At 53.2% G+C, this 17242-nt stretch overlaps 1 protein-coding gene and 1 long non-coding RNA gene across 3 annotated transcripts; one reads left to right on the top strand and one right to left on the bottom strand.

The window, feature by feature from the left end:
* Nucleotides 1-1939: 1939 nt before the first annotated feature.
* ARL2 (ADP ribosylation factor like GTPase 2) lies at nucleotides 1940-8575 on the bottom strand. The gene is made up of 5 exons (XM_002916657.4): nucleotides 8010-8575; nucleotides 5037-5147; nucleotides 4778-4940; nucleotides 3186-3266; nucleotides 1940-2426 (listed from the first exon to the last, which is right to left on the bottom strand). The coding sequence occupies exons 1-5, from the start codon at nucleotides 8072-8074 to the stop codon at nucleotides 2292-2294; spliced, it is 555 nt and encodes a 184-aa protein (XP_002916703.1). The 5' UTR covers nucleotides 8075-8575; the 3' UTR covers nucleotides 1940-2291.
* Nucleotides 8576-8733: 158 nt separating this feature from the next.
* Nucleotides 8734-16933, top strand: LOC117796672. Of its 2 annotated transcripts, XR_004621258.1 has the most exons (4): nucleotides 8734-9713; nucleotides 11251-11330; nucleotides 14145-14411; nucleotides 16880-16933. It is a non-coding gene; the product is annotated as an uncharacterized LOC117796672 (long non-coding RNA). The 2 variants fall into 2 exon arrangements; XR_004621259.1 differs by lacking the exon at nucleotides 11251-11330.
* The last annotated feature ends 309 nt before the right edge of the window (nucleotides 16934-17242 follow it).

The following is a 17242-nucleotide window of genomic DNA, read 5'->3' as shown; positions in this document are numbered from 1 at the left end:
CACACCTCTAGGACCCCTTTTAGACAACACTTCTGCTCTCTCAAGCTCTCCTGGCAGGACTGGCCGTCTTCTTGCCCATCATTCCCTCCCCTCCCTGACCCTGCAGCTCCCAATTCTCTCCTTCTTCTCTTCTTTTGCCCTGTCCCCTCCAAGCCCATTCCTATCTAGATCAGTTTGCCGCCACCCCCCCAACTCCACCATTTCCATCACCGGGAGAAGCAAACAGAAGAGCCCTCTTAGACGGCAGGAGGCGAGAGGAAAGCTGCAAATTCACAGCCGGCAGCCCGTCCCCCCACATTCCCACCCCCACCGGGCTGACCACCTTGCTGCCACAGCTCAGACCCCCCCATCAACAGGCCTTGGTAATGAGTATAACCTTGTTATTTCCTTGTCTCCAACCATGCAGAAATCACATTTTAAATCAAGACTGCTGTTTCCTAAGGGCCCCCAGGAGGACTTGAACCCTGGGGTGATTCATCCGGATCAGTGCATGGCTGAGTTCATGTTGGTTGGATGTGCTTGAGCTCCTGCCGGTTCAAATAATGAACATGATGGCTAACGTTCTGCTTGCGACACACAAGACACCCACCCATTTGGTCCTTGTCCCACCCTTAGCAGGTGGATGCCTTATCTTTCCCCAGATGGGGACACCGAGGCACAAACATGTGAGGCGCTTGCTCAGCATCATCCAGGGAGTGGGCTGTGCTTTGGCTCTGGAGCCTGGGTGGGTTCACTCACCACAGGGTTTGGGTAGCACGGGGACGACCGTGTCTGTCTTGAGCAGAGGAGAGGGCAGGCGGTTTTAATTTTTCACACTGATGGACAGTTTATGTTCTAAGGTTGTCTTCTACCCAACATCGGTTTCTCTTCTTCCATCCTAACATAGCCCAGATTTTGCACGTCTGTGTACCTCTCCAGGAAGGGATCCTGGTGCCAATCTAGCAGCAAATCTGTCTCTCCCTTGCCTTTTCCTTGGGAAAACTACTCTTTCCTCATTGGAAAAGTAGGCCTCCTCTCTGCCATCTGAGCTTTGAGCAGAGAGACGAAAACCTGGAATAGTATGGTGTAGTGGTTACATGTGCTGGGTCCAAATCCCAGCTCCCCGACTTCCTATAGCTGGCTGGCTTTGAGCAAGTCACGTAGCCTCCCTCCCAGAGGCTCAGTTCCCCCATAGACGGGATCCGGGGAGTCCGTACTGCTTAGGGCTGTTCTTGAATGTGAGGATACCGGGGAGAGCTTCGAACAGAACCCAGCAGAGTTAGAAGCCACCGGTAGGACCAGAACAGGGGGCCCTGTGAAGACCCCCATCTGTCGGGCCACCTGCGGGGCAACCCAGCTTCAGAGAGCGCCTTAGTCTTCAGAGAAGGACCCCTCCCTGCTCTACTCAGTTAGCAAGCCCTGCTTGATGCGCACGTCCTCTCTCCTCCCCTCTTCCCAAGAGCCCTTGAGCTTCATTTCTCGGTCAAGTCAGGTCACGTTGGGTCCCTCTGCGTGAGCCATCGCCGCCCACACATCTGTGTAGGTAGTCCGCTGCCTGCGGGTTCCTGGCTACGGTGGGGAGTTGGGAGATGAAATTCCGCCCATATTCCATTCAGCAAATCATGAGCCCTGATGGGGGCCTGTGTCCCTTTTTCTTATTCACACTCTAAGGGCAGCAGTTGTTCTGGTAAACCGTCCACCCCCTTCCTCTACACAGAGAACTTCTACTTAGCCTTTGCGCCCAACGTGAATGTCACTTCCTCCGGGAAGCCTGCTTGGACTCTTCCAAATAGAATTAGCTGCAGCCCTGTCCTGTGCTTCTGTAATTCTTTGTGTGTCCCTCTGACACAGCAGCAGTGAACCCTCTGACTGGAATGATCTGTTCCTTTCGGTGCCCTGCTACCCTGGGGGCTCCTGGTGGTCTCGTACAGCTGTGGAAGCAACAAATGACTCCACCGGGAATTGGGACAAGGAACGGTTTATTCTCACAGCTGAGCAAAGGATCAGGCCCACAGCCTTGGTAGCAGCAGAGGCAGCCCCCTCCCAGCCCCAGCCCTCTTCTCTCGCTATGGCAGCTGCAGGCGGGCTGGGTCGGGAGCCAGGGCGAAGCCGGGGCGGCAGCCCTCCAGCCACGGGAGCCGGCTGGCCACAGAGAAGCAGTGGGCGGCATTAGCAGCAACAGCAGGTTACGGAGTGGGGTCAGGGCTGTTCGTCAGGCTGGCTGACTCCCGTTTCCCCATGGATGGTGCCTGACGAGGGCAGGGTGGGGGGTGGGGGGGCTGGACTGTGAGGTGGGGGGCATCTGGAGTGCTTCAGTCGGCCGTGAAGATGCGGCTGGAAATGTCATCCAGGAGCCAGTCAATGCCGAGTAGGAGGTTCTCGCCGGTGACGGCGCTACAGCCCTGGATGCACCAGTGGTGGCTGTGGATGGAGTCCAGCTCCAGGGCCTGGGGGGCAGGGGGGAGAGGGTGGTGGGCCCCGGTGACCACAGGACCTGCCACTCAGAGCCCCTTCCCCTCTCCTGGCCCAGGGGAAAGCCGTGCCTCCTTCCAGGCTCTCAGAAGTCTCCCCGGGCCCCTGGTGAAGATCTGTCCGCACCTCAGGGCACCTGGGCTCCGTGCTCACCACCACGCCAGCACTACCCCCAGTAACAGCAGAGCAACCCGGGCTCCTGGGCACCTGTTAGGATCTGGGCATCGTGCTATGCGCCCCACAGACGTCCACACAGCTAGTAAGTGACAGAACCAAGATTCTAATCCCATCCTCTCTCATTCTGGGGCTCGCGGTCCAGAGCAGGAGGCAGGATACGATGTGGGTCCCCACGGGCCTGCACTGGAATCCTGACTTGTCAGCTTACCGGCCGCGTGACCTCGCTTCTCTAAACCTGCTTTGCCAGCTGCAGAATGATCATAACGGCTCCTCCCTCAGGAGGCTGGGGTGAGAACTGAGTGAGTTCGTCTACACCAGGAGCCTGGCACAAAGCGAGTACTTACTACTGGCCGGCTGCTGTCACCCTGTAGGGTAACGTTTGCACGTGTGCCCTCCCCCCGCTGGTGGGGCACAACTAGCTCTTATTATCACACACTCTCCCGTGTCCTGCATAGGTCCTGCCACGCTGGAGGAGCTAATGCATGCTTTTTAAATAACTTAACCAAGAAACGGGCGCCCCTTTTCCTCCATGGGCCTATGCTAAGGCCTGGACTCACCTCACGGATGGCGTTAGAGGACAGTGCTCCGGGCAGGTCTTGCTTGTTGGCAAAGATGAGCAGGGTGGCTCCGGCCAGGCGCTGGGGGAGACAAACAGGGGTGGGGCGTGGGGGCTCAGAGGGCAGCCCAGCCCCTCCTCTGATCACCCAGAGCAGGTGGGGTCAGAGATCAATCTGGAAAATCAGGGCAAGGCCCCAGGGTGGTAGGAGAGCCCCCAGTGGGGTAGGCGGTGTGGACGTGGCCTGTGAATCCAGCCATACGTGGGGGCAGGGGGAGGGAGGGAGCCCTAGGCGGGGGCCCAGAGAACACCTCTCTCCTCCATGCCTCAGTTTCTTCCTCCATAAATGGGGAGGGGGTGATGGATAAGATGATCCCAGAGCCCTGTGATTCTAGACTGCTCCCATGTGATGACCTGACCTGCACAAAGAATGCAACTGTCCGGGGCCATGGGGTCTGGTGGGAGTGACCTTTCCTTCTTCCAAGGTCTTGGAGCGCTTTCGCTGTTCACTACCCTGCTGGGCCTCACTCTGCCTCTGCTTCCAGTTACTTCCACGCGTGTTTCTGACGGGGAGTCCCTCCGGGGAGGTAGGTGGATCTGGGCCCGATAAAGGGCCTTGAGGTGCTAGGCCAGGGCTGAGCATGGACAGGCATGATCGCATTGGACCTACTGGACACCCCCCAGAGGTGGCTAGTGCTAGACCAGGTGACCGCGTCGCTGTGTGCCCAGAAGAGTCCTATTTATGCCTGTTGTCCCTGCATAATTATTAACAAGTCCCTCTTTCGTTCTTAAAAGCGTCCTGGTTTTCAACTAAATGCAAGTGTATTAACCTGAATCAAATCCTGGAACAGAAAAAGGATATTAATGGAAAAACTGGTGAAATCCAAATAGAACCTGTAGTTAAGAATAACTTGCCAATGTTAATTTCTTAGTTTTGACAAATGCACGCTGGTTACCTATGATGTTACCATTAGGGGAAGGAAGATGAAAAGTATATGGGACATCTTTTCACTATCTTTGCAACTTCTCTGTAAATCTAAAATTGTATTTAAAGGAAAGTGTTTTGGGCCAGATAGTAAGTTATAAGATCACCCTAATTCTAATGCCCACCTTAGAAATGAGGAAGTGGAGGTTCAGAGAGATTAAGCATCTTGCCTGAGGTCACACAGCACAGAGTTCAACTCCAGAGCCAGGCTCCATTGCCTCCCAAAGCTTCACACACTGGCCTCAAGTCATCCTCCCTAAAGCCCCATTCAAGGTGCAGAACCTGAAGCTCAGGGTGCTGAAGAGCAGCGACATCAAAGGGATATGAACCCAGGTTTCATAGCACGTCCTGCCCCCAGCACTGTGGGGCTCCCTGGTACCAAGCACACAGGTGGTCTCTGCCTCCCCTAGGGTGCTGGGCACACGGTGAGGGCTCTGTGAAGAAAGAGACCCTGCCCTAGGTGTCCCTCTGGGGTCATGGGCCCCTCGGGGAATCCGCTGAGGAAGGTGTTCGCACATCCACGTACGGGGCACCAAGGGGCACCAAGTATCGGGGCCCGGATGCGGCTGAAGCCTGGCTTCCCCTGCTCAGCCGGGTGCCCCGCCCACCTCCTCCACCAGCAGGCTCTGGAGCTCCCGCTGGCAGTCCTGCATGCGCTGGCGGTCGGCGCTGTCCACCACCCAGATGAGGCCGTCCGTGCTCTCGAAGTAGTTCCGCCAGTAGGACCGCAGGGACTTCTGGCCACCCACATCCCAGATGTTCAGCTTGAATCTGGGCAGGAAGGGGGGCGGCGAGAGGGTCAGCCTGGCCCCTCATCCGGGCTCCCTGCCCTGCTCGGGACCAGCCCACCGCAGGGTCCCCGCTCACCCTCGGTGCTCCAGCGTCTTGATGTTGAAGCCCAGCGTCGGGGAGATGGTGTCAATGTCTTCGCCATTGAACTTCTTGAGGATGGTCGTTTTGCCAGCGTTGTCCAGGCCGCTGGGGCGCGGCAGGTTAAGGAGAAGTCCCCGTGCTCTGCAGGGTGGTGACATCATCCCACAGCCCCTCTTTTAGGGGACGAGTCATTTCCCACCACGTATCACGTTAGTTGAGCACGTGCCTGACACACAATTTATTGGCCCACGATAAGTGGGAAAGGATTGAGAAATAAAGATTTTCTCATCTCTAACTAACCAAAGGTTCCTAAGTTACTCTACAGTATTTATTGAATGCTTACTACGTGCCGGGCCCTCTTCTGGTGCCGGGGAGTACCCCAGAGTTGAAGTCCCCACCCTTGTGCGGCTTTTGCTCTAGTACAGAGACCGTCCATAGAGTGCAAATGGGAAACAAGGCACCATCAGCTCCTGGGTTGTGTAAGAAACACAACTAAGAGGCTTTGGGAGGGGGCGGCTGCAGGAGCTCTCTCAGGGTCTCCAGCTGAGGCCCAAACTACAAGGAGCCAGCTTTTCAAAGGACTGAGGGAAGAGCCTTCCAGACAGAGTGAAGGGCAAGAGCAAGTTATCTGGAGGGAGCCACCCTCACCTTTCTGTTTCTGGAATGTTCTAAACCCTTTGCTGCTAAGTGAGCGTGCAAACAAATGGGTGAGTTCAGTAGCTGGAGAGAACCTTCCCCCATCCCATCCTTGCAACACTTAAGACGGCTGGCAGCTGGGACGGGGCCCAGGTGACTCAAACCAGTAGAATGAGGGTGATAAAAGCTCTCCAGCCACCAAGGCTCCGTTCCAATTGCTCCTCTCACCCCCCAACCCCACCATCCACTGGATGATTCCCATCAGCTGACAAGCTGGTCTCTTCCACCTTAGGAGAAGCAAACCACACCCTCACTTGGTCCCTCTTCCCCCCTACTTATTCCTTTATTTCCTTCCCCTTAGAGCAAATCTCCCCAAAACCGCTGTCCATACTCACCCTCTCCCATTTCTGTCCTCCTGCTCTTTCTTGAACCCACGAGACTGTTGTTCCCCCTGCTTCCCTGAAACTGCTCTTGCCAAGGTCTCTAAAGATCTCAAGTTGTTCTCCGGCTGTGCGGGCAGTCCTCAGCCCCCCTCTTCCTCTCCACCAGCAGTACCTCACAGAGGGGCCTGCCCCTACCTCCATTCCCTTGCCTGGCTCCCATCGCCCTGACCTCTTATCCAGGTACGCCTCAGTTCTCCTCCGTCCACTCTCATCCCTTAGTGCTCTCACCCAGGATCACGGCTTCAAATACCGTCTTTATGCTGATGACTCCCAAATGCACACATCCCACCCAGCTGCTCCCCTGGGCTCAGTCCCTCTATCCAGCTGCCCATCTGACACTTACAGGATGTCTTAGAGGCATCTTGCATGGTCAAACCCTGAGGTCCCATCTTTCTGAATCTGCTCCCTGCCCCCTTCCCCATCTCAGCAAGTGGTTCCTCGTTCGTTGCACTGCTCGGGCCAGAAACCTAGAAGTCAGCTTGACTTCACTCTGCCTCTTACACTCGAGTTCAATCCAGCACCAATGCCTGCTGGGCCTCCGGTCAAAAGGTCCCCCAACTTCCATCACCTCGCTGCTTCCATCCTGGTCCAAGCCACCATCCTGTCTTGGGGGTGGTGCAGCAACTCATCTCAGATCGCACGTGCCCTGGGCAATTCTCATTTAAAGGAAAAGCCAAAAACCAAAAGCCTACATGAGGAGGCTTTTCCGTCCCCTCTCTGTCCTAATCTTCTCCTTGCACTGTCTCCAGCCACACGGCCCTCCTTGGCATTCTTTTAAGACACCAGCTGAGTTCCTCCTTCCAGACCTTGCACTTGCCGATCCTTTTGCTTGAACAAATTTCCCCAGATTATCTACATGGTTCATCCCTCACCTCCCTGCCTTTACTCAACGGTCGCTTTCCCATTGTGGCCTTCTTTGACCTGTTTAAGCTGCATTCTTCTTCATGCATCCTATACATTTTACCTATTTGCTTTGTTAACATCGTTCTCCCCACCGCATCATAGACCGTCCATGAAGATAAGGATTTGTTTTCTTATTTTACCCCAGCCCCTAGGACAGTGCCTAGCACTTAGTAGGCACTCAATAAATATTTAAGCGGATGAGTGAATTCTCTGTGCCCTTCTCTGAGCTCTTTAAACCAGACACGAGGTGAGTACTACCAAGTTATCTGCCTATTTAAATGTCTTCTCTGCCCTGCTACAGGAGCTCCGAGTGAGACCCGCCCAGCTCTGGCATCGCAGAGTCCTGACGCGGCCTGGCACAAAGAAAGGGGGACGAGTGCATGCGCCCGTTAACCGGACTCAGAAGGTCGGCGGGGCACTCGGGCCTACAAGCCGTTAGTTGCGGGCGGGGGTTGGGGGGATAGCGACCACCAGCGCGTCCACGGAGGTGGGGAGTTGGACACAAGGGACAAACAGCCACGAGCGTCCACACCCGCCTCCCCTAGGAGCGCAGGGCGGGGCCCGCACGCCCCCGGGATTCCGACCTTGAGGGCGGGGCCGGGGCCTGGCACCCTCTGACGGGGGGAGGAAGGTCAGAGCCAAGCAGGACAGCGGCCTCACGCTCGAGCCAGACCGACGGGTGGTGACATCCGAGTCGCCTCCAGGACCCCCTCCCCCCTTACACAGCGACATCTGGTCCGGCCGTTGCGCATTTAGGCCCTCACCTTTGGCCTTGGGAACGGAGTCCCCCCCCCGGCTCCGAGCCGGTGGTACGGCCTCCTCCCGGCCCCCCCCCGGGGCGATTGGTAGGGCCCACGTGCGTGACGCACAATGGGCAGTTGGTACGCGCCGGCCGCGGACCCCGCGCCCGGTAGGGGGCGCCTGGCACCGCCCGCCCGGCGGGGTCCCCCCGCTACCCTCGCGGCTCCGGCGTCCGGGAGGATACAGCATGAGGAGTCGCAGCTCCCGCTCTTTCTGCTTCATCTTCTTCAGAATGGTCAGAAGCCCCATGGTACCTGTAGCCCCCTCCCGGCCGCCGTTTCTTCCTAGTCCCGGGACCCCCTCTCCCTGCTCCTATTGGCTATCACGCCCACCGACAGCGCAGCCTATTGGCCGGCCTCTCGTTTGGTCCCGCCCTCGCTCCCACGTGACCGCGAAGCCGTCCGCGATGATGCCGTGTTGGTCCCTCTAGCGGCGCCGGGGGCTTCTGCGGCGCCACCTGCCTTAACACTTCGTTTCCCGAAGGCTTGGGGGACGAGGGCACCGCCGTTCCCTCCTCCTCAGGAACCCAGGCTCGTCTGGGAACAGAAACCCGCGTTGTGTCTTGGCTGCATAGGAAGCAGGAGTTCTGACTCAGGAGTCGGAATCCATAGCCCAAGGAGGTTGACAAGCTCGTTCGGGGGCCAGTATAAGGCCCCGTCCCCCGGAAACACGGTCCAGATCCTTCTCGCCTTGGACCTCGCCAGCATCCTAAACCTGCCAGTTAGAGGGCCTCCCCCTTTCCCGGTCTCTGGACTCTTCAAGGGTGGGTCGGAGATTCTTCATCGCGGGCGAAAGTGCCCCCTAGGGGCCGTTTCGAAATGTGCGGGGGCCTTTTTAGGTTGTCCCAATTGCAAGGTACAGCCCCTGTGGTTTAGAGAGCGGGGGGGGGGGGGGGGGGGGGGGGGGGGGGCAGACCCGCACAAAGAATTGTCCCGCCCAGGATGCCCATTGTTACTCCATTGAGAAGCACTGTTTTTCATTTTGCCAGTGAGAATATTGAGGTACACCGTGACTGGCATATAGTAGGTACTCAATAAATACCTGTTGTCGGATGAATGACATTGTCCAAGAATTTGGTTCTTTACCTCAGCCCTCAAGTCCTGGAGAAGTGAAGAAAATGAGGGCAGGGAGTAGGCAAATTGTAAACTCAGAAGGGTGAGCGAAGCTTCTTGTCTTACGTAGAGCCCTCCCCCAGCCCACCACAGGGTAAATGTGAGTAGACAACACAGAGTAGCCTCTCTCTTCCGCTTGGGAAAGAACAGCCCTGCACGAGCTGAAGATAATGGCTGATTTCTGTGACTTGTTTATAAAGCACTCCACGTTTTCTGCTTCATCCTCCTGGCAACACTGAGAGGTTTGTTTCCTTTTTGTAGATGTGATAGTGAAGTCCAGAGAATTTAAAAGGAGCTTGGGCAACAGAGGAAACTCAAGTCTGGTTGACAGTAAAATGCCCTGTTTTTCAGGGGTTCTCCATAGTGTTGGTCCAGAGAGGGAGAAGTCTGGAGCAAGCCTGAGCTTCCAGTCCCGCAGGAGAAGGTTGTGGACAGATGAGGGATGGATAGAACAGGGTGCCTGGCTGAGCTCCCTCGGTCAGTACTGTTTACCCTCCACCAAATGCACCCAAGGGAAGACAGTGAGCCTAATTCCTATTCAAAGGGTTTGAGACACAATTAAGATCACGAGATGCCTGCCATCCTGCCTCCAGGAGTCCGTGCTACAGAAATTCCATCTCCAGCACCAGCACATGAACGTTTATGACAAGGAAGTTCACTGTGCCAGGGTTTGGAACAACAAGAAATTGGGAAAAAATCTAAGTGCCTTCTGTGGGGATCAGTTACCTAAGCTGGGGTACGCCTATGTGGTAGATCCCATGAAGCTTTTGAAAAAGGTGAGATGGAGCATAACGTACTTGCATGGAAAGATGTCATGCCATGTTAAGTGAAAAAAAGTTTCAATCCCATTTTAATTTTAAAAATAGCAATAACAACAATGACCCACGAAACAGCGTTTTCCTGCGGGATGCGGCCCATTAAACAGAACGTGATACTATAGTGTCACAAATTAGTTGGGCCCCATGAAATCGCCCATATTTGACCATTTTGACTACAAAGATGTCAGTTTCATATGGTTCAACCTAGCAGCATTAGCCAAAAAATTATGTGGAATGAACAGACTAGACAATATTGCTGCCTTTGCCCGTGGATGAAAGGTTAGTCATGTCTGTTGAAAAATCTAGGTATTTATATTTACATGTGTAATTTTTTTTTTTTAAGATTTTATTTATTTATTCGACAGAGATAGAGACAGCCAGCGAGAGAGGGAACACAGGGGGAGTGGGAGAGGAAGAAGCAGGCTCCCAGCGGAGGAGCCCAATGTGGGACTCGATCCCCGAACGCCAGGATCACGCCCTGAGCCGAAGGCAGACGCTTAACGACTGCGCTGCCCAGGCGCCCCTACATGTGTACTTCTTAGCAAGAGTCCTAGTCATGACAGTTTGAAGATCACTGCAGTTCAACTGTTAATTCTGGTGTAAGTTTGAAGGAAACTTAAAATTATTACCTTGAGCACATCTGGATTGTTGTACTTTACGACTACGACTAGTACTGAAATCCTTGTTTAAATATCAGGATGAAAGCCCTGCCCTGTGCAAGCTGTTGTCGCTTCCCACAGGCCACAGGGTAGGATTATAATGGATAGCAATAAAAAAACAAACCAGAAAAAAACCTGGAGGCTCTGAAATAGTGGGCCAGGATGTAAGTGTATTTAACTTTTGTTGTGGTTATTGTTGAAGATTTCACTCATTTATTTGTCAGAGAGAGAGAGTGAGCACTAACGGGGGAGCTGCGGGCAGAGGGAGAAGCAGACTGCCTTGCTGAGCAAGGAGCCCGATGTGGGACTCGATCCTAGGACTTCGGGATCCTGACTTGAGCCCAAGGCAGATGCTTCACGAACTGAGCCACCCAAGCGGTCCTGTATTTAACTTTTGAGTTATAATTGCCTGGGGGCGCCTGGATGGCTCAGTCGGTTAAGCATTGGACTCTTGGTTTGGGTTCCTGCCATAATCTCAGTGTGGAGTCTGCTTGAGATTCTTTCCATCTCCCCCCCGCCCCCCACCACACACATGCACTCTCTCTCTCGCTCTCTAGCTCTCTAAAATAAATAATACGTAAATAAAATCTTTGAAAAATTGTAATTGCCTGTAGCTAGAAATCTAGATTGGAGGGTGGAGAGGAGGGGTGGAGGGGCTTTTAAAGACCAGTGCAGGGGCCTAGCGAATGACAAGCAGTATTTTCATTTGCCTCATTGAAAGGAAGAAAGGGTGCTCTTAAGGAAGTAAAATCTTTAGGGAATACCTTTGGAAGAAAACTGGAAAGATCTATAGAGCTGTAGCTATATATAACTGTGAATATATATATATTCACCAGAGAGAAGAATCGGGAAATTGAAATACCAAATCTTGACAGCTGTGAAATCTGCTGTTGAAGGGAGAGTTTCTTGAGGCCAAGTAAGTGGATTGTAGCTTGAGGACAGAATTCTAGATGTCTTTTAAAAAGGCATGCTTGTTTACCCAATGTTTGGGAAGGAAATTTTGGCAGTATAATTTTTTTTTAAAGATTTTATTTATTTATTCGACAGAGACAGAGACAGCCAGCGAGAGAGGAAACACAAGCAGGGGGAGTGGGAGAGGAAGAAGCAGGCTCACAGCAGAAGAGCCTGATGTGGGGCTCGATCCCATAATGCCGGGATCACGCCCTGAGCGGAAGGCAGACGCCCAACCGCTGTGCCACCCAGGCGCCCCTGGCAGTATAATTTTAATTGTAAGAGGTGTAGCCTTTTTGAGTCAGCAATACATTTCGTGTACGGCCTTTATAATCAGAAAAGAAAAGTAACAGAACTCTTTTTATCCTGGAACAACAGCAAGCCAGGGGAAAGACCTTGTGTTAATTAAATTGCTGGTCATTAAGCACTGGCAAGAACCATACCTAAGTATTTTATTTATTTATTTGTGTATATAAATATTTATTTTTAAGCTTGCTCTAGATGAATTTTCTATTTGAGTCTTCTGAAGTATAATGCTCATGAACATTGTTTAAAGTCACAGCTTTGATAAGAGAAATCATTTTTTCTCCCTGGTGAGACACATCTGTGGAGCACAGGCATATGACAGAAGCACCAACTGGCACTTGGTGGCAGCATACCCAAGTGTAGGTTTTGTCCTACTAATCAGTAAACAAAGAGCTGGAAGGTTGAGTGTGCAGCCTACTCACTGGAATGGCCACGGCCTACAGATCACAGTTCTGTCCTGGCCTGTTCTTGTACTCCCACCCCTGATCTTCCTGGAAACCGTAAGGAGCCAGGAAAGGCCCTGTCCCCAGTGGGTGTGTACGAGGTGCCGGCCACGGCCAAATGCCTCACAGGGCAACCCCGAGTGTTCACGCATCCTCATTCCTGGCCTCAGCCCAGCTGCCTCACGTGGGAGCCAGAGGAGGCAGCCTCTCCAACTTACAGATGACAAAAAGACCTGCGTCATCCATCCAAGGGCACATGGCATCCTCAGGCTTTTCCAGAACCTTAGGAGTGGGGAAAGGACTTGAGAACCCAAGCTCTTCCAACAAACATGTCCACACCCACTTCACCTGAGCCTGTGGCATCCTCAAGAGCCAGGCTGTGCCAAGGCTTCTCGTTGCCACAGGGCCTGGCGGGGTGAAGGGGCTGGTGGGGTACACAGTGGCTATGCCTTCCCTCAGCAACCTGAGAGGCAGGTTCCACTCTTCCCTTGACAGTTGAGCTCCACCAGCCCAGCCACAGCCGCAGCCTTTCCACCAGCCATTTTCCTGTTTCTTCTCCCCAGCAGAGGGACCTTTTTATCCTGTGCCCAGATTTTGTCCCTCCTCTGCTCAAAGCCGTCCCCTGTCTCTGGGTGCTCCCTTGTATCTCCCAGAGTTAGAGCCCGAGGTCTCCAGCAGCTTGTAAGTCCTGCATGAGTGGCCCACGAGGCTCTGTGCCCCCATCACCTACTCCTCCCACTGCCCCAAACTCATACTTCCCGGTCACCGTCCTCTCTTCAATTCTTTGCTCAAATTCTCAGTGTCTCAAAAAAAATTTTTTGTTGTTGTTCAAATGTCTCAATGAGGCCCACCCTGACCATGCTGTTTAAATTTGAAACCCCAAATCCTTTACTTTGCTCTGTGTTCCGCCATGACACTTAAGGCCTTCTGCCAGCCTGTACAATTCCGTTATGTTGTTTCCATTTATCCTCCCCCACCCCTCCATCCACACTAGGATGGAAGCTTCACAAGGGCAGGGATCTGGATTTTTTTTTTTTTACCCAGTTTTATTACAAAAGAATTGACCTACCTCACTGCACAGGTTTAAGGTGTGCGGCGTGATGGTTTGATGTACGTACGTGGTGACGTGATCACTGCAATAGGGTTAGCTAATACCCATCTTCTTTGTAAATACAATAAGAAAAAAGAGGAAAGGAAAAAAAGGAAAAAAACATTCTCCTTGTGATGAGAACTCTTAGGATTTATCCTCTTAACTTTCCTATGTCTCGTGCTGCACCGTCAGCTATGGGCCCGGGGTTGCACATGACGTCCTTAGGACTTAGTTATCTCGTAACTGGAAGTTGGTATCTTTGGACCACCTTCCTCCATTTCCCCCTCCCCCAGTCATTCCCCTCTGGCATTGGATCTGGAGTTTCTTAAATACTTTTTTTAAAAAGATTTTATTTATTTATTTGAGAGAGAGAGCGCACAAGCTGGGGGGAAGGGCAGAGGGAGAGGGAGAAGCAGGCTCCCCCTCCCCCCTCCCCCGTCCCCCGTGGGGCTTTATCCCAGGACCCTGGGATCATGACCTGAGCCAGAGGCAGATGCTTAACTGAGCCACCCAGGAGCCCCCCCCCTTTTTTTTCTTTAAGCAGATGTCTCCCAGCACCTACAGCAGGATGCTCGGTAAAATCTGTTGAGTAAGAAGGGTCCCTTAACTCTGCAGCTCACTCTGCCAGAAAGCAGCAGAGCCCTGTCAGCCTTGTTCTTAACCACCAGGCTTCTTGGCCTCCAGACCAAGACAGACCTGGCCCCCACCTTGGCTGCTGAGAACCCACAGATGCCAGCTCCCAGAGCAGGCCCACACTGAAAAGGGCGTCTCCTGGGCACCCCCCTCCCCACCGTGGTGCAGCAGGGGAGCTGAGGCCTAGAGTGGGAGTCAGGCAGGTGACAGTGCCAGGAGAGGGCCCAGGCCTCCTGTGCCCACGTACCCACCCTCAGTCTAGTGTCCCCTTGTCTGATAGAAAGCCTCCTCTGTTGCTTTCCACCAGGTGAGGACACAGAAGGTAGCTGTCTATGTGACTGGAAGAGTGCCCCAACTAGGAACCAAATCAACTGGCACCTTGATTTTGGACTTCCCAGCCTCCAGAACTGTGAGAAATAAATGTCTGTTGTTTAAGGAAAAAAAAAAGAAAGAAAGAAAGAAAGTCTCCTCTGTTCTCTCACATGGCATGGACTTCCCAAGCTGCAAGGGGTCCGTCTCCCAGAAGGCCTCCATCTGGCCCCAGCCTCCAGCCAGTCAAGAGGAGCCCTGAAAAGTGAGTTGTCACATTCTTTCATTTTACATATGAGAAAACTGAGCCCCAGAGAGGGCACAAGGCAGCCTGAGGCCCGGTGCCTGATAGCACGTGAGCTGTCAGTGGATCCAGTTTTCTTGGGACACTTTCCTAGGTTTCTTCTGCATGGGGATCCCCTTGGGCTTCAAGACCCCTGCCCCAGGACCTGTGGGAGGCCCCATCCTCATGGGTGCTTGACCGTGGGTCAGCAGTCTCTCCCCTACAGACCCATAGCGGGTTTTCTCCACAGGAAGGAGCAGCGTTCCCCGTCCTCCTCTCACCAAACCTTACTTTCCCCACCTATAAAGCAAGGAGACTGGATGGACAGTCTCCAGAATCTTCTGACACGACTCAGGGCCAACCTGCCTTGACAAAGCTCTCGGCGCCCTTGGTACAGTACTTGGGATGGGTCAGCCAAGGCAAGTGCTCCCATGTCTCTTGCTTGGGAGACACTGGCCATGCTGAGTTGGGCTTGTATATCCTACCCCACTTCGGCCCTCCAGGCTCTTGCTCCTGACCCTGGCTGGCCGTTTCCCTCCACTAGTCGCTCAGAGCTCTTGTGGGAACCAACACCAAAGACAAAATGAGGGGGAGCCATTTGGGGAGTGGAAAGGCTCCCACAAAGGCCAAGGTGACAGTCCTTCCTCTCAGTGTCTAGAATCTCAGCAGGGCACCCAGCCTGAGCTTCTCTGCGATCTGCAGCACGCAGTGGAGATATGACAAGGGAGAGCCAGCCAGGGATGCTGGGAAAAGAGGGAACTTGATGGTGACTGCTTCCTTCTTTGCTTTCTTTCTTTTTTTTTAAAAGATTTTATTTCATTTATTTTGAGAGAGACTGTGTGGGCAGGGGGAAGGGCAGAGGGAAAGAGAGAATCTCAAGCAGACTCCACACTGAGCACAGAGCCTGACCTGGGGCTCGATCCCATAACCCTAAGATCATACCCTGAACCGAAATCAAGAGTCGGATGCTTAACCCACTGAGCTACCCAGGAGTCCCCGGTGACTGCTTTCCATACGTGGTTTCCGTCATCATGACCCCTCTGGCAAAGCAAGGGTATTATCCCCATTTTACAGACAAGGAAACTGAGGCCCAGAGAAACCACAGGCCGTGTCTAAGGTCAGACAGCTGGAAGTGGCAGAGCAAGGATTTGACCCCTAGCCTGTCGGGACTGGGACCACCTGGAAAATCCAGGAGCTGCGGTCACCAGGGCCACATCCTGCAAAGGCCTTGGAGGTTTGCCGACCCTAGTGCTCAGCTGTTGATTATTTATACTCCCTGTCTGCTCCCAAAAGTTTGAGTCTGCTTTCTGGAAAGATGTGTATGTTCAAGGAATAGAGAGTCGGAAGCACAGAGCTTTGGGGGCAGCAGAGGGCCTGGCAGAATGAAGGCTGGGCGCCTGCCCCAGCTCCCACTGCCAACTGAGCAGTGATGCCGTCACTGAGCCCTGGTGAAGTCACGCAGTTCCTGGGAAGCCTGGCTATTTGCAGATTGCAGCTGGATGAGTGTTCCCAGGGTGCTGTGCTGAAGTGAAAGTCAGTCCGTTCCTCCCTCGGCCCTGGGGAGTCCCCACCATGTTGCTGCCCTCGTCCCTGCCCAGCACTCGGTTCATCTGGAATCTGCCCCTGAGCAAGCCTCCACTTTCCCAACCGTGAGTCCCCATGAAGCAATGGAAAGAGAGGGTGCAGGGTTGGTGTCAGAGACATGGGGGCGTGGAGTCCATCCCACCTGGGAATGTGACTCCGCCAAGGGATGGACCGCCAGCGGCAGCTTCTTCATATCTGAGCCAAGGGGGTGGCGTCAGCCCAGTATCCCTTCCTTCTTCTCCCGCCAACAGCCCTGTGGGGGTTGCCCTTCCCTCACCCCTAGTCCCTAGGGTTAAGACGGGGCTGACCCCTTCTCCTGGGCTCCAGGATGGGCCTGGGATCCCACCCTTGCCTATCCTACCTTATCTCCTGGCCACAGTGACTGATGTCAGGAATAGCCACATGACCTAAGGCAAACCAAGTGGTGGCCCTTTATTGGAACTTCTGGGAAAGTGGCAGGGGGTGGAGGGAGGTGCCCTCCTTGTGGCCATCTTACTAGAAAAGCGAGGGTGAGACCTTGGCCCCTGATGACATTGATGACATGGTTTGGGCGTCATGATCCAGCTGTGCCTGAAGCTGGTCTGTTCTAGACTTGTCAGTAACTTCAGCTTGAGTTAGATCACTTAGAAAACTAAGAATCCATAATATAATAAAATTAAATTAAAAAAAAAAAGAAAACTAAGAATCCAGAGAATCCTAATTTCCACATCTTTTATTAATACTCCTTTATAAGTGTGAGAAATTTTGAGCAATTTACATCAGATATTAAGTGCTGCTGTTATACATGGACAGCAACACTTTTTTTTTCCCCACTAAAAAGGTATTTCTTTTTATTTTTTTAAAGATTTTATTTATTTATTTGACAGAGAGAGAGAGACAGCCAGCGAGAGAGGGAACACAGACAGGGAGAGTGGGAGAGGAAAAAGCAGGCTCCCAGCGGAGGAGCCCGACGTGGGGCTCAATCCCAGGACTCCAGGATCATGCCCTGAGCTGAACGCAGATGCTTAACGACTGAGCCACCCAGGCGCCCCTAAAAAGGTATTTCATTAGGGGGGAAAAAAAAAAACCTCATCCCTCATGTACTCCACCATTTTTTTTTCTTTTTTCTTTTTTCTTTCTTTTTTTTTTTTTTTTAAGATTTTTTTATTAGAGAGAGAGAGGGAGAGCAGGAGCAGGAATAGGAGCAGAAGCAGACTCCACACTGAGCCCGGAGCCAACTCGGGGCTCAA

The sequence above is a fragment of the Ailuropoda melanoleuca genome, chromosome 16 (assembly GCF_002007445.2).
Source record: "Ailuropoda melanoleuca isolate Jingjing chromosome 16, ASM200744v2, whole genome shotgun sequence".
Lineage (NCBI taxonomy): Eukaryota > Metazoa > Chordata > Mammalia > Carnivora > Ursidae > Ailuropoda > Ailuropoda melanoleuca.
The sequence above is the reverse complement of the archived record's forward strand: the minus strand, read 5'-3'. Positions and strand labels throughout refer to the sequence as shown.